This window comes from Molossus molossus, unplaced genomic scaffold (assembly GCF_014108415.1).
Source record: "Molossus molossus isolate mMolMol1 unplaced genomic scaffold, mMolMol1.p scaffold_m16_p_8, whole genome shotgun sequence".
Taxonomy (NCBI): domain Eukaryota; kingdom Metazoa; phylum Chordata; class Mammalia; order Chiroptera; family Molossidae; genus Molossus; species Molossus molossus.
In genome coordinates this window covers 88,372,974-88,385,475 of record NW_023425402.1, presented here as the reverse complement: position 1 = coordinate 88,385,475, position 12,502 = coordinate 88,372,974, and the positions used below count along the sequence as shown (strand labels likewise).

Genomic DNA, 12,502 nt, shown 5'->3' with positions numbered 1-12,502 from the left:
ATTGTACAAACATTACTAATTCACTAAATAATTCTTGTAAGGCTATTGGGCTGTGTTCTAAACTCAAATTTTGCAAGCAAAGAATGTGATTTGTACTTGTTATTACTGGAGAGGTGGCTAAGCTAATGTTAATTTTCACCATGCTATAAATGCACTAAGGTAACTTGGATGTCTCCAAGAATCTTTCTTCTTTGTTTCATGGTGTGTTATTTGGTATCTGCTAAAAAATGTAGATATTGTTCTATGGTCTTCAGACATTGTGCTTTAGTACCAAAGGACTTGCCAGTCAACCTGAAGATCTCATTGCCTCCCTCCCATGGTAATGGCATGACCTATTTAATGAAGGGCTGGAACAATTTGTGTGTGTGTGTGTGTGTGTGTGTGTGTGTGTGGTACGCTCCCTTAGCGGGAACAGAACTCGGGACTCTCTGGTCCGCAGGCCGACGCTCAACCGCTGAGCCAAACTGGCCAGGGCAGGAACAATGTTTTTAAATCTTAAATTCCAACATCAATTCAGATTTATAAAGCTGATGGCCACTTAAACGGGTTTTGCTCAGATATTTGAGGATAATTCGAGGCTTGTGAGAATTTGAAGGCTTTGCCTACAGGCAATTTGCTTTCAAGCCCTTAGGCTTTCAGGAATCAGCATTTAATTCATGACTGAGTCAGGCTTCCAGCCCTTCACACCAAAGGTGAAACCACCTCTGATGGAAGTTTTCCGTCATTAGCACATTGGCCCTAGCTGTGAACAAAAAGCAATAGTTCCGCAGAACAGCTTTGGCCCCAAATGTAAGAGTACTTATTGGGGAAGGAAAAGCATTTACCAAAGGAAAAATACCTTGCTATGGACAAGAACAAAAATTAACACTCCAGGAGGGAAGAATGGGAGCTTACCCTTGAATAATCAATTAAATGAGAGGGATTTCATCACATGATCCAGAACCTCTACTTTCCTCCCTCTATTTTTATTTTTGTACTGCCTTCCTCTTTCAGTATTTGACCTATTGGCCTTCCTCTCACCTCTTTACAACCAAATATTTAGGCAAATTCATACTGCCAGAAAATTGGTCCACAAGTCCTGTACACCCTAGAGCTGCACTCTGGAACCCGGCTGAGCAACTAGCCAGCAGTGGTGACTGAGCACTTGAAAAGTATCCAATGAGACTGACAAACCGATTTGAAATTTAATTTAAATGTTTTTAATTGTAGTAAAAGAACATGTAACAAAATGTACCACCCTAACCATTTTTAAGTGTACAGTACAGTAGTGTTATGTATATTCATACTGTTGTGCACAGTCTTCAAAATTTTAAATTTTGAAAAACTGAAACTATACCCATTAAACAACTCCCCATTTCCCCTTCCCTCCAGCCTCTGGCAACCACCAGTTTACTTTGTGTTTCTGTGAATGTGACTACTTCAGGTACCTAAATTAGATATAAACGGAATCATACAGTATTTGCCTTTTCAGTACTGGGTTATTTCACTTAGTATAATGTCCTCAAGGTTTGTCAGTGTTGTAGCATGTGGCAGGATTTTCATTCTTTTTTAAGGCTAATAATATTCCTGTGTGTGTGTGTGTATATATGCGTGCGCGCGTGCATGTGCGCACAAGTTCACGTACACCCACACTCACGCACATATACATATATATATATATACACACACACCACATTTTAATTAATCCATTCATCTGTGGATGGACATTTGAGTTGCTTCTAATTCTTGGTTATTGTGACTAGGACTGCTATAAATATGTGTATGCAAATATCTCTTCAAGATCTTGCCTTCAATTCTTTTGGATATGTACATAGAATAAGGTGGTTGGATCTTATGTAATTCCTTTTTTTTTGAGGAATGGTCGTGCTCTTTTCTGTAGCGACTGTGGCATTTTACTTACTTTCTTACCAACACTGCACAAGGATTCCAGTTTTTCCACATGTTCACCAGCACTTGTTATTTTCTGTAGTTGCTGTTGTTGTTTTTCTATAGCAGCCATTCTAGTGGATGTGGGATAATATCTCATTTGGTTTTGATTTACATTTCTCTAATTATGTGATGTTGAGTATCTTTTCATATGTATTTTGGCCATTTGTATATCGTCTTTGGAGAAATATCTATTCAAATCCTTTGCCCATATTTTTTTGTTGTTTTTTAATCCTCACCCGGGGATATTTTTTCCATTGATGTTTAGAGAGAGTGGAAGGGAGGGAGTGAGGGAGGGAGAGGGAGATAAAGAGAAACATCAGTGTGAGAAAGACACATCAATTGATGCTTTCCACACGTGCCTGGTCTGATCCCACTGGGGCTGGGAATCAAACCTGCAACCCAGGTATGAGCCCTTGACCAGGAATCGAAACCATGACCCTTTGGTGCTTGGGCTGATGCTCTACCCACTGAGCCACACAAGTCAGGGCTCCTTTGCCCATCTTTTAATATTGATCTTTGATTTTATTTTGTAATCTTTAATTTTATTTTAATGTTTCTTATTGTTGTTGGTTTGTAGGAGTTGTTTATATGTGTGGAATGTTAATCCTTATCGGATACGTGATTTGCAAATATTTTCTCCCATTCTGTAGGTTGTCTTCTTACTCTGTTGATTGTGTCCTTTATTGCACAGTTTTTAAGTGTGATGTTTTTCCATGTGTCTATTTTTGCTTTGCTCTCTGTGCTTTTGGTGTCATATCCAAATCATTACCAAATCCAGTATCATGAAGCTTCCCTATGTTTTCTTCTAGGAATTTTATAGTTTTAAGTCTTACATTTAGGTATTTAATCTATTTTGTAGTTCATTTTTGTCTATGGTATAAGGTAAGGGCCAGTTACATTCATTTGCATGTGGATATCCACTTTTCCCAGCACCAGTTGTTGAAGAGACTTTCTTTCCCCGTTGAGTGATCTTGGCACCCTTGTCAAGGATTCTTTGATTATAGTCACAGAGGTTTATTTCTGGGCTCTCTATCTATTCCATTAGTCAATATATCTGCTTTATGCCAACATCACAGTGTTGTTTTAAAATGTAATCTATTGGGGTATACCACTTTTTATTTCTGTAGCCTTGTAATATGTTTTGAAATTAGAAGTGTAAGATCTCCAATTTTGTTCTTTTCAGGATTATTTTGGCTATTCAGGGTCCCTTGAGGTTCCCTGTGAACTTATGATGGCTTATTCTATTTCTGGAAAAAATAACATTGGATTTTGATAGGAATTGCTTTGAATCTATAGATCACTTTAGATAGAATTGAGAACATTAATAAGTCTTCCAGTCTATGAACACAGGATGTCGTCCCATTTATTTATGTCTTCCTTAGTTTCTTCCAGCAGTGTCTTCTACTTTTTAGTGTACAGGTCTTCCACCTCCTTGGTTAAGTTTATTCCTAAGTATTTTGTTCTTTTTGATGCTATTGCAAATGGAATTGCTTTCCTAATTTCTTTTTCAATTTTAATTCTTTTAGATTGAAATTCAAATGGCTACTATTGAGCACTTGAAATATGTTTTGTGAGACTGAATTTAATTTTTAATTTTATTTAATTGTAATTAATTTAGATCAAAATTCAAATAGCCAAATGTAGCTTGTGGCTACCATATTAGACATCATAGATTTAGAACATTTCTGTCATCATAAAAGATTCTATTGGACAGTGTTGCCTTAGAGTGTCCGTCTGTATTGTCTCTCTGGGAGGTTATTTGTATTCTAAACCTACCTCTAATTGTAATTAAAGTCTTTGTTTTGCTGGGAAGTTGTCCAGACCATTGACATGAGCAGCTTACTGCAGAAATTCCACCTTAGCCTTGTGGAAAGTCTTAACAATAAAGATTATTGTACAGATTGCTGGCTTTTTAATCAGATCAAGATGATAATCAAGAGCACCTTTAACATGTGTGGTACCCAAACAAGTGATTATGCACAAGACCAATGAAAGGTAAAAACATCGATCTGCCTGGGAGTGTATTATCTCAAGAACTGAGCATTTTCCAAACTGCTTTCCCACTCTCCCCTACTCCTTTAAGGTAAATTAAAAGGAGGTCAATTTTAAGAAAGAAAAAATTGGTTCAATGCTACTTTAAAAAAAGACTGTCTGGCCCAGCTGGTGTGGCTCAGTGGTTGAGCATCGACCCATGTATTAAGAGGTCATCAGTTCAATTCCCAGTCAGGGCACATGCCCAGGTTGTGGGACAAATCCCCAGTTTGGAGTATGCAGGAGAAGGCCAATCGATGTTCTCATCATTGATGTTTCTATTTCTCTCTCTCTCTCTCCCTTCCTCTCTCTCTAAAAATCAATTTAAAAAAAAGAATATCTGAGTATTATATTTGTATGTGTAGATTCATTCCCTAATATGTCTTGTCGAGGTACAGATAATGAAATTCATTCCCAAACCCTCCACATCACAAATCACTCTTCCTTATTTTCCTGTTCAGATCTCTTCGTGATCTGACTTCAACCAAACAAAAATGTTTTGAGTAAAAGGGAAAAGGTACTTAAGTGCTTAACCCCCACCTCCCTTGTGAAGAGCCCCTGAACCTTCCTCTCCAGGGACTGATCCACCAGAGGCAGAATTACCACCCTGTACACCTGCCAGGAGAGTCCCATGTGGTGGCTGCTGCTTCTGCTACCCAAGGACTGGTCTCTGAGGCACACCCTCCCACTTCTGAGACCAGAGATGTGGGGCAAAGAGTGGCGATGTAGCTCCAGTGATACAGAGCTGCCATGCATCTTCTGAAGGTCTTTCCTGCCCTACTCTTCATTTGTTTTATTCCGGAAGACATTGAGTATCATTTGACACTTAGATGTGCCCCACGCCACGTTGCCCAGTCTGTCAACTAGGATGCTACTAAGGAAAACAGAGAAGCAATTAAAGGGACAGTGAAGGAAACAAAAAGGGGAGGAAGAGGGGAGTTGGTGCTTGAACCAGAAAAGGAAAGACGAGAAGGTACACTGCAAACTTACTGGCCCTGAGACCAGATAATATTCTGTCCGTTTCCCTGTACACTCACAGTCTGCTTTCCTGAACGGTCCCACGGAGTGCAGGGCTGCCAGGTGCCCACACAGGTGTCTTAGTGAGCATCCATTTCCATCCCAGGACACTGTCGAGTTTCAGATACCTGAAATGAGTCTTCTGTGCCCTGAGCAACGTTTTGTCTTGGTTAACTTTAGACTATTGGAACACTTCTCCGGGTCTCCCATCGCCTGTCGCAGCTTAGGGAAGGTGTCCTCTGGCTGAATTCTCAGCTGGCAGTCGGAGGAGGGCTGTGTTGGGGCCCATCCTCGCACTACGATTCCATCCCTCGTGAAGAAGACTGAAAATCGAAAAAAAAAATGAATTAAAGTCTGATAGAGCTGACATATAAGTTTAAAAAGGGGGTGTGTGTGGCTGAGCTATGGTATGTTCCAGAATAGTGCTAAAGAATTTAAAGATATAAAGGTGTGTTTTAATTAAAAATTGGGTAAAACTGGAAGTGACTATTTTGACATTTATATGGGCTGAACCAGATTATGAGAGATTTTGCTCCCAGTAATTTTAGACACAAAGTATAGGTGTTTTCTAAAAATATAAGTGCATTTTTTCTTACAAATGTAATTCCAAATCACTCATCCAGAACCTTCTTATTAGTGTCACACTGTGTTAATTTAGTATAATGTTTGGTTTAAAGCTAACACAGGCCTTTTGTTGGGATGGAATGGAGATAAATAAGGAAGGTTAGAAAATAATCTAAGAAGACATTCAATGGATTGCAGCTCCATTGTTGAATACCCTGAATGGAGCTGTCCAACACATGGGAAAAGTCTAATTATTGTGTTTCTCTGAACTCAGGGCCATAAAAGAGAGAGGGAGAGAGAAAACGTGCCCTTCCACCTCACATCCGGCATCCGAAGGGCTTGGTCTCCATCTCACCCCAAAGCCAGATCACCAGCTTCCTCCCGACTGTGGTAAGGGAAACACGAGGCTGCCTGGGTGGTTCCACGCTGGAGGAGGAGTAGCCTCTGTCCTCTGAAAGGAAGCTATTCCCCCACACAGTCTGGTCTTGACTCAGAGAATAACAGTTTTCCTTAAAGAAAGAAAATGGAATGGGTCTTTAAATGAATATTTCTGCATCTGTCACATGAAAGACAGACATGCAAAGCTAAATACCTTCATTTCTTTTCCATATGAAATGGTAAGGGGCTTGGGAACGGAAGATTCTGGCAAACCTGTTCTGACATGCCCCCTTCTCTTTGTGCTGTGTGTCTCCCAGGCTTCCATCCAAGTCCCTTCCTCACTTGCCTGGCACACCCAGGCCTGCATCTTCCTTGCCTCCCGGGTCGGTCAAAGCTGCCCCTGCTCAGGTCCGGCCCCCGTCCCCTGGCAACATCCGCCCTGTCAAGAGAGAAGTCAGAGTGGAGCCTGAGAGAAAAGACCTGGAGAAGGAACCTCAGAAAGTTGCCAATGAGCCCTCGCTGAAGGGCAGAGCACCTTTAGTGAAGGTAGAAGAAGCCACAGTTGAAGAGGGGACACCTGGTGAGCCAGAGGCTGCCTCTGGTAAGAATCTACTCACTTGTGATGGAATGAGGGTTGCTTGCTCTCTCTCCCTGTTTTTCCTGCCCCCCCCCCCAACTTATTAGGGAATTGGAAATTGTATTCTGAGGCTAATTTGGGGAACTTTTGTTAAGTATAGTTTTCTTACCTATAAAGAAAGTATACTTGTATATCCAGAAGCCTACTGTTGGAGCCATAGCATGTTAATTCAGTTATGGTTACTGATTCCTTTATTATTTTCACAAAATATGGTGTTCAGAGTACCTGCATCAGAATCACTTGGATTATCTATTGCTGTGTTACAAATCATCCTAAAACTTTACAGCTTAAAACAACAACAAACAGTTATTATATCACACAGAGTCTCCAGTCAGGGATTGGGAGCAGCTTGGCTGGGTGGTTGGAGGATGGCTCATACACATGGCTGTCATCAGGTGGCCGCGGTTCTGTGACATGTCAACTTCTCCATAGGGTTGCTTGATGTCTTCACTATCAGTCGGCTTGCTCTGCTGGCTTCCCTCAGAGTGAGTGATCTAAGAGAGAAAATCCGGAGGAATCCACAGTTTCTTCTCTGCCTAGTCTTGGAAGCGACACAAGCCACAATTTTTGTCATATTCTGTTCTTTGGAAACAAGCCCCTAGGTTCAACTCACACTCGGGTGGCGAGGATTACTCTCCACCATTTAAAGGGAAAATTGTCAAACCATTTGTGCAAATATTTTTAAACCACCATATCTATGATGTTTCAAACTTCAGAAGCTTGGCCCTACCTCACACTTGCTGAATCAGAATATGTGGTGGATCCAAGGACTCGAGAAAATACTAAGCTTTCCAGGTGACTTCTGTGCAGGATTGCCAGATAGTGTGCAGCACGGCGTTGTCACCCTATTCCTGCAAATATAAGGACCACTGGCTTAGCCTACGTGCGTGACAGAGATCAGAACTTTTCCCAGAAGACCCAGTGGATCTCATCTCTTCCCAGCCAACCAGATGCTATTTAGAAGTTTGAAGTCACCTGGAACTAGGAATTTAGTATTTCTTGTTGAAAATTGTCTTTATTCAAAAGTTTCCTCCTTAAGACGTAATTTGAAGATAGAGGGCAGCTAGGGCAAAAGAACTGATGACTCAAGACAGATAGGGTTTTTAGAGAATGGAGGGGGATGGTATTTGTTTGAATGCAAAGGAGAAGAGAAAGGCCAAAGAGCATCCTGAGCATGAAGAAAATCTGTGGGAGTGGAAGGAGAAAGGTGAATCCTGACAGGCGGGTCTGGAATGGTCGCTGCGGCGCCTCCGTGTGGCGCTTCCTGCTGTGCCAGCTCTCTAGGTCATGTTCCTGAATCTGAATAAGGTCAGAGAACTTCTGCTCCCATCCTGCATCTTGGCGTCAGGACGGACAGTGGAGACCGGGGACATAGAAGGTGTACAAGTGCTAGCTTCTGGAATGGCCCTTGGCTCCTCCCGCCTCAAACCTGGACATAGCTCTGGGTGGACAAAAGGGACGTCTTCATTGGGTGTCATCTTCCCAGCCTGAGTCTGGGCTCGTGGCATGGACTCTGAGGATGGTCAGCTTTCATCCTCTAGTAATGAATAGTCACTAAAGAGAAGGATTTTTAAAATTTAATCAAAGGCAAATGGAAGATCGCACCTTCTTTTTGCTCCGGGTGTAACTTCCCACAGAACCTAACGTGAGGTGTGCTCAGTGCACATTCGACATATGTTGTTAACTGATTTAACTTGTATGAAAATAAGACTTGTTGAAAAGTGTCAGCTTTGTTGGATGTCTCACTTACACATGCAGCTTTTGTTATCTGTTGCTTGGTTACAGATAGAATACAGTGAAACCGTGAGAACACAGTAATAAACACTCCCTTTCATGTATAATGATGAATTCTAGGCCTAGGGTGTGGGGAATGCTAGTTTTTGTTTTGTTCTTTGTGTTTTGTTTCCAACTGGCTTTCTCCTTGTACCTTTTTGTACAGCTGCTCCAGTCCCAGCTCTGGCCCCAGCTCCAGTCCCAGCCCCCATTCCAGCCTCGGTCCCCGCCGCGGTTTCGGCCTCGGTCCCGTCACCGACTGTGACTCCCAGTGCTGCTCCTAAGACCTCGGCAGGCACCACCGACCCGGAAGAGGCCACGAGGCTGCTGGCTGAGAAGAGGCGGCTGGCCCGAGAGCAGAGAGAGAAGGAGGAAAGAGAGAAGAGGGAGCGGGAGGAGCTCGAAAGGTAAAGGAGTGGCATTACTAAGTGATGTTACAGCGATGCCTTGACACCTTGGAGTCAGTCTGCGGGCACAGAGACAAGAGGTGGTAGCAGTGAGCAAGGTGAATGGGACTAATTGTTTCCAAATTACTCTTACCTGGTGTTCCTATGGCCACTAAGTGATTGTCTTTAAATCACGTTTTCTTACTATAATGACAATACAACGATATTAATGAAGGAAGGTTTAAAGAAAAAAATCCAGCACTGCCCATGGGCTCAGTGGATTGAACATCATCCTGTGGACAGAGAGGTCCAGGTTCAATTCCCCATCAGGGCACATGCCCAGGTTTCAACTCGATCCCCAGTAGGGGGTGTGCAGGAGGCAGCCAATGGATGTTTCTCTCTCTTTTTTAAAAAATCAAGAGAGAGAGAGAGAGAGAGATCAGTAATCTTGCCAGTTTCCAATAATTGTGTATATTTTGAATAATCTTTTCCAGTCTCTGTAAATAGTTTGCCATTATATATACACATACACACACATATTTACATAATTATAACTACAGTAGAGGTACAATTGTACAGTCTAGGTTTTTTTATGTAACATCTCTCTCTAATCTCCATGTTTCCTCATTATCTTTCTAACGATCATTTTGAAGCTGAATAGTAAAAGTTCATGTTTTCTTCCTTCCAGATAGAAGTCCTCTCAGAAGGTAGCTGGGTGAGAGGGTTAGGGCCGGGACTGCCTGCCAGGCAGTATTGCCAAGGAAGGTTTTCTTAGTTGGTGTCCTTCTGGGGCTAATAAGGCTAATGTCCACGTAATTGTTCTTCAGATAAGCGGAACTGCACCCTGGGGAGGATGGCTGCCACCTTGGAGCTAGTCCCAACAGGGAGCATGCATAGGCCATCTTCCTCCTGTCCTGTGGCACAACGTCATGACCTTGTTTACTGACAGAGAATGGAGGGGGTGGGGGGACAGACTCACATGAGTTCCAGCCCTTCGACATGGTTAAATTGCAGCTTCTTTTACAAAACGAGCTCTCCCACACGTGTAAACGGTCATATTCCGCCACAAGGCAACAGGGACTGGGACTAGGGGGAAGAGTGGCAGGTGGCTGCGCAGTTTGTCCCTGAAGAAGGACAGGGGGTGTCCCAGGGTGACCTTCCTGCCAGACCTCCGAACCAGCCGTCCCGGCAGTGACCGCACACCCGAGCTCGCTCCGAGGAATGCCCCTCACGTGTGTCCGTTTTGTTCTTCTCTTGCTGCAGACAGAAGAGAGAGGAGCTGGCTCGGAAGGCGGCGGAGGAGAGAAGCCGGCGGGAGGCAGAGGCCAGCCGGCTGGAAGCGGAGCAGGCCCGGGAGAGGGAGGAGCAGCTGCGGCGGCAGGCGGAGGAGCGCGCGCGCGAGGACCTGGAGCGGCTGCAGAAGCAGGTGGCGGGCGCGGGCACCGCTCGCTCGGGCTGCCCCGCGGCTGGGCAGAGGGAGGGGGCGGTGGGTGCTAGAACTGCCCTGGGCCTCGCGGGCACTCCCGCCCCGCACGCCCCACCTGCTGCCCTGCCCCACCCCGGGCGCCCCAGAGATGGGGCCGCAGGCCAGCGCCCGGTAAGCACGTGCCGACCTCTTGTCTGCAGAAAGAGGAAGAGGCTCGCGTCCGCGAAGAAGCAGAGCGGGCCCGGCAGGAACGCGAGAAGCATTTCCAGAGAGAGGAGCAGGAGCGCCTGGAGAGAAAGAAGGTAGTGGCGTCTGAGCCCAAGCCCGGGACACTGGTTGTCCTGATTCTTTCTAGACTCGAAGCCGGGCAAGACCAGGAGACTGGCGCATTGCCATCAGAAAACAACCGTGCCCGGCCCATTCCGGACAAACTAAACTCTCACATTAATCATCTCCTCCAAAGAAATCACTGTTTATATTCCAACCTTCACCAAAAAATTACTTCCAGTTCATGGGGTTTAAGGCAGTTCCAACTTTTTGGGATAACTCCAATTAAGACAAAGCAGTGGGTATCATATTTTCCCAAAATAACAGACATGTTGTAATGACCTGCTATTGGCTTAGTAAGTGAAATGTGCCGGCTTTCCTCCTGTATCTGATCTGTTGGTTCAATTCCTCCTCCTTATAGCGACTTGAGGAGATTATGAGAAGAACCAGGAGAACAGAAGCCGCAGATAAGGTATTGAGATGGCCATTTTTAGCTATTCTTAATAGCTTTTATTTTATCTTTCTGTACTTCACTTGTACCTTTAACATTAAAAAGTCTTTTTCCTTTTCTTCTTTGGTAGAAAGCTGTTGATCAGAGAAATGGAGATATAGCCAAGGGAGCTCTCACTGGAGGAACAGGTATTTATTTCAAAGAATTCAATTCGAATAGAGAAGTTTTTAATTGACTTTCTAGAGGTCAAGATAGTCATTGGTTGATTAAAAAATATATATATATATATAGCCCTGGCCAGTTTGGCTCAGCGGTTAGAGCGTCGGCCTGCGGTCCAGAGACACCCGGGTTCGGTTCCTGCTAAGGGCATGCAACCTCGGTTGCAGTTTGTCCCCGGCCCTGGTTGGGTCATGTGGGTGGCGACCACTCGATGTGTCCCTTTCACGTCGATGTTTCTCTCTCTCTCCCTCCCACTCTCTGTGAACAAAATATCAAAAAATGTCCTCGGGTGAGGACTAAAAAAAATAAAAACAAACAAATATATATATATATATATATGATTGGCTCACAGAATCTTAGGTGTGTATCATGTGCTCCACAAAATTTCCCCTCTGTAAAACTCTCTAGCATTTCTGGAAGATGTTTTTTCACATTTGTTTATATGGAGTGCTTAATATCTTAAGTCATTTTACTCTTTTGTGTGTGTGTGTGTGTGGCTGTATAGAGAGATATATTACATATATGTATATTCATATAATTTAAATATTTTCTTTGCATTTACAAAATTAAATTTTATTTAATTTTATTTTGACAACTTGTATTTATAGCAGTTCTCAAAAAGAATTTAAATATTATTTCTTTTAGTTCTGACTTCAGAATAGAGTTAAAATTTAAAATCTGTTGAAATTTTATTAGAAAGTTATTCATATGCTAGAGACAGATTAATTTCTTGGTGATTTTAAACCAGATTTGGTTTAACTAAAAATAACAGTGTTGTAGTATTCAGATTCATTTAATACTTAACTAAATGCCCTTTTGTGTCAGGTACACTCTGCATACATTTTCTTGTTTAATTGCCACTGCAGCCTTGTGAGGGAGAAGGTGCTGTATCCAGGAGCCAGCAAGCATTTCGGAGACCTGCTATGTGCCAGGCCTTGTTGTAGGTGCTAGGATTTAGTGTGACCAGACAGGCAGGTCCCTGCCTCCGAGAGACACTCACATAGAGTGACAGGCCCAGTTTTCACAACTACAGTCCAAGTCACCAGCTGCTAATTCTGTTCCGTGATCCCATGTGGTCTTCATGACTGTCCATACAGGTGGTTGTAGGTAGCTCCTCATTCAGGTCTTCCTCTTTCCTAATTATAATATGAATATGAAAAGAAAGGACCGGAGATACCTCAGTTTCTTTTTCTGTTTATTTGTAAAGATGAGGGTAACGATCAAATCAAATTATTTCTGTGAAAGGATATTTTCTGTCAGCTCTGGGGGGTCTTCAAATATAAAATATTTATTTTGTGGGATTTGGTTTTATTTTAATAGAGACTATCTTAGTTTCTGTGTGTCATGATTGCTTTATAGTGGGGTTTTCATGCTCTGTTAAAGATGCCCTAATTGTATTTGTTTGGAGAGTAGCCCTAGTGGTT

At 43.0% G+C, this 12,502-nt stretch overlaps 1 protein-coding gene across 3 annotated transcripts in view; it reads left to right on the top strand.

Moving 5' to 3' along the window:
• Positions 1-12,502, top strand: part of MAP7 (microtubule associated protein 7) — a 174,689-nt gene that overhangs the window by 151,172 nt on the left and 11,015 nt on the right. For all 3 annotated transcript variants that reach the window (XM_036248796.1, XM_036248795.1, XM_036248797.1), the window contains exons 10-16: positions 5,816-5,931; positions 6,237-6,520; positions 8,496-8,736; positions 9,979-10,141; positions 10,342-10,443; positions 10,830-10,880; positions 10,990-11,047. In XM_036248796.1, coding sequence (XP_036104689.1) covers positions 5,816-5,931; positions 6,237-6,520; positions 8,496-8,736; positions 9,979-10,141; positions 10,342-10,443; positions 10,830-10,880; positions 10,990-11,047 — 1,015 coding nt within the window. The remainder of the gene's footprint in view (positions 1-5,815; positions 5,932-6,236; positions 6,521-8,495; positions 8,737-9,978; positions 10,142-10,341; positions 10,444-10,829; positions 10,881-10,989; positions 11,048-12,502) is intronic.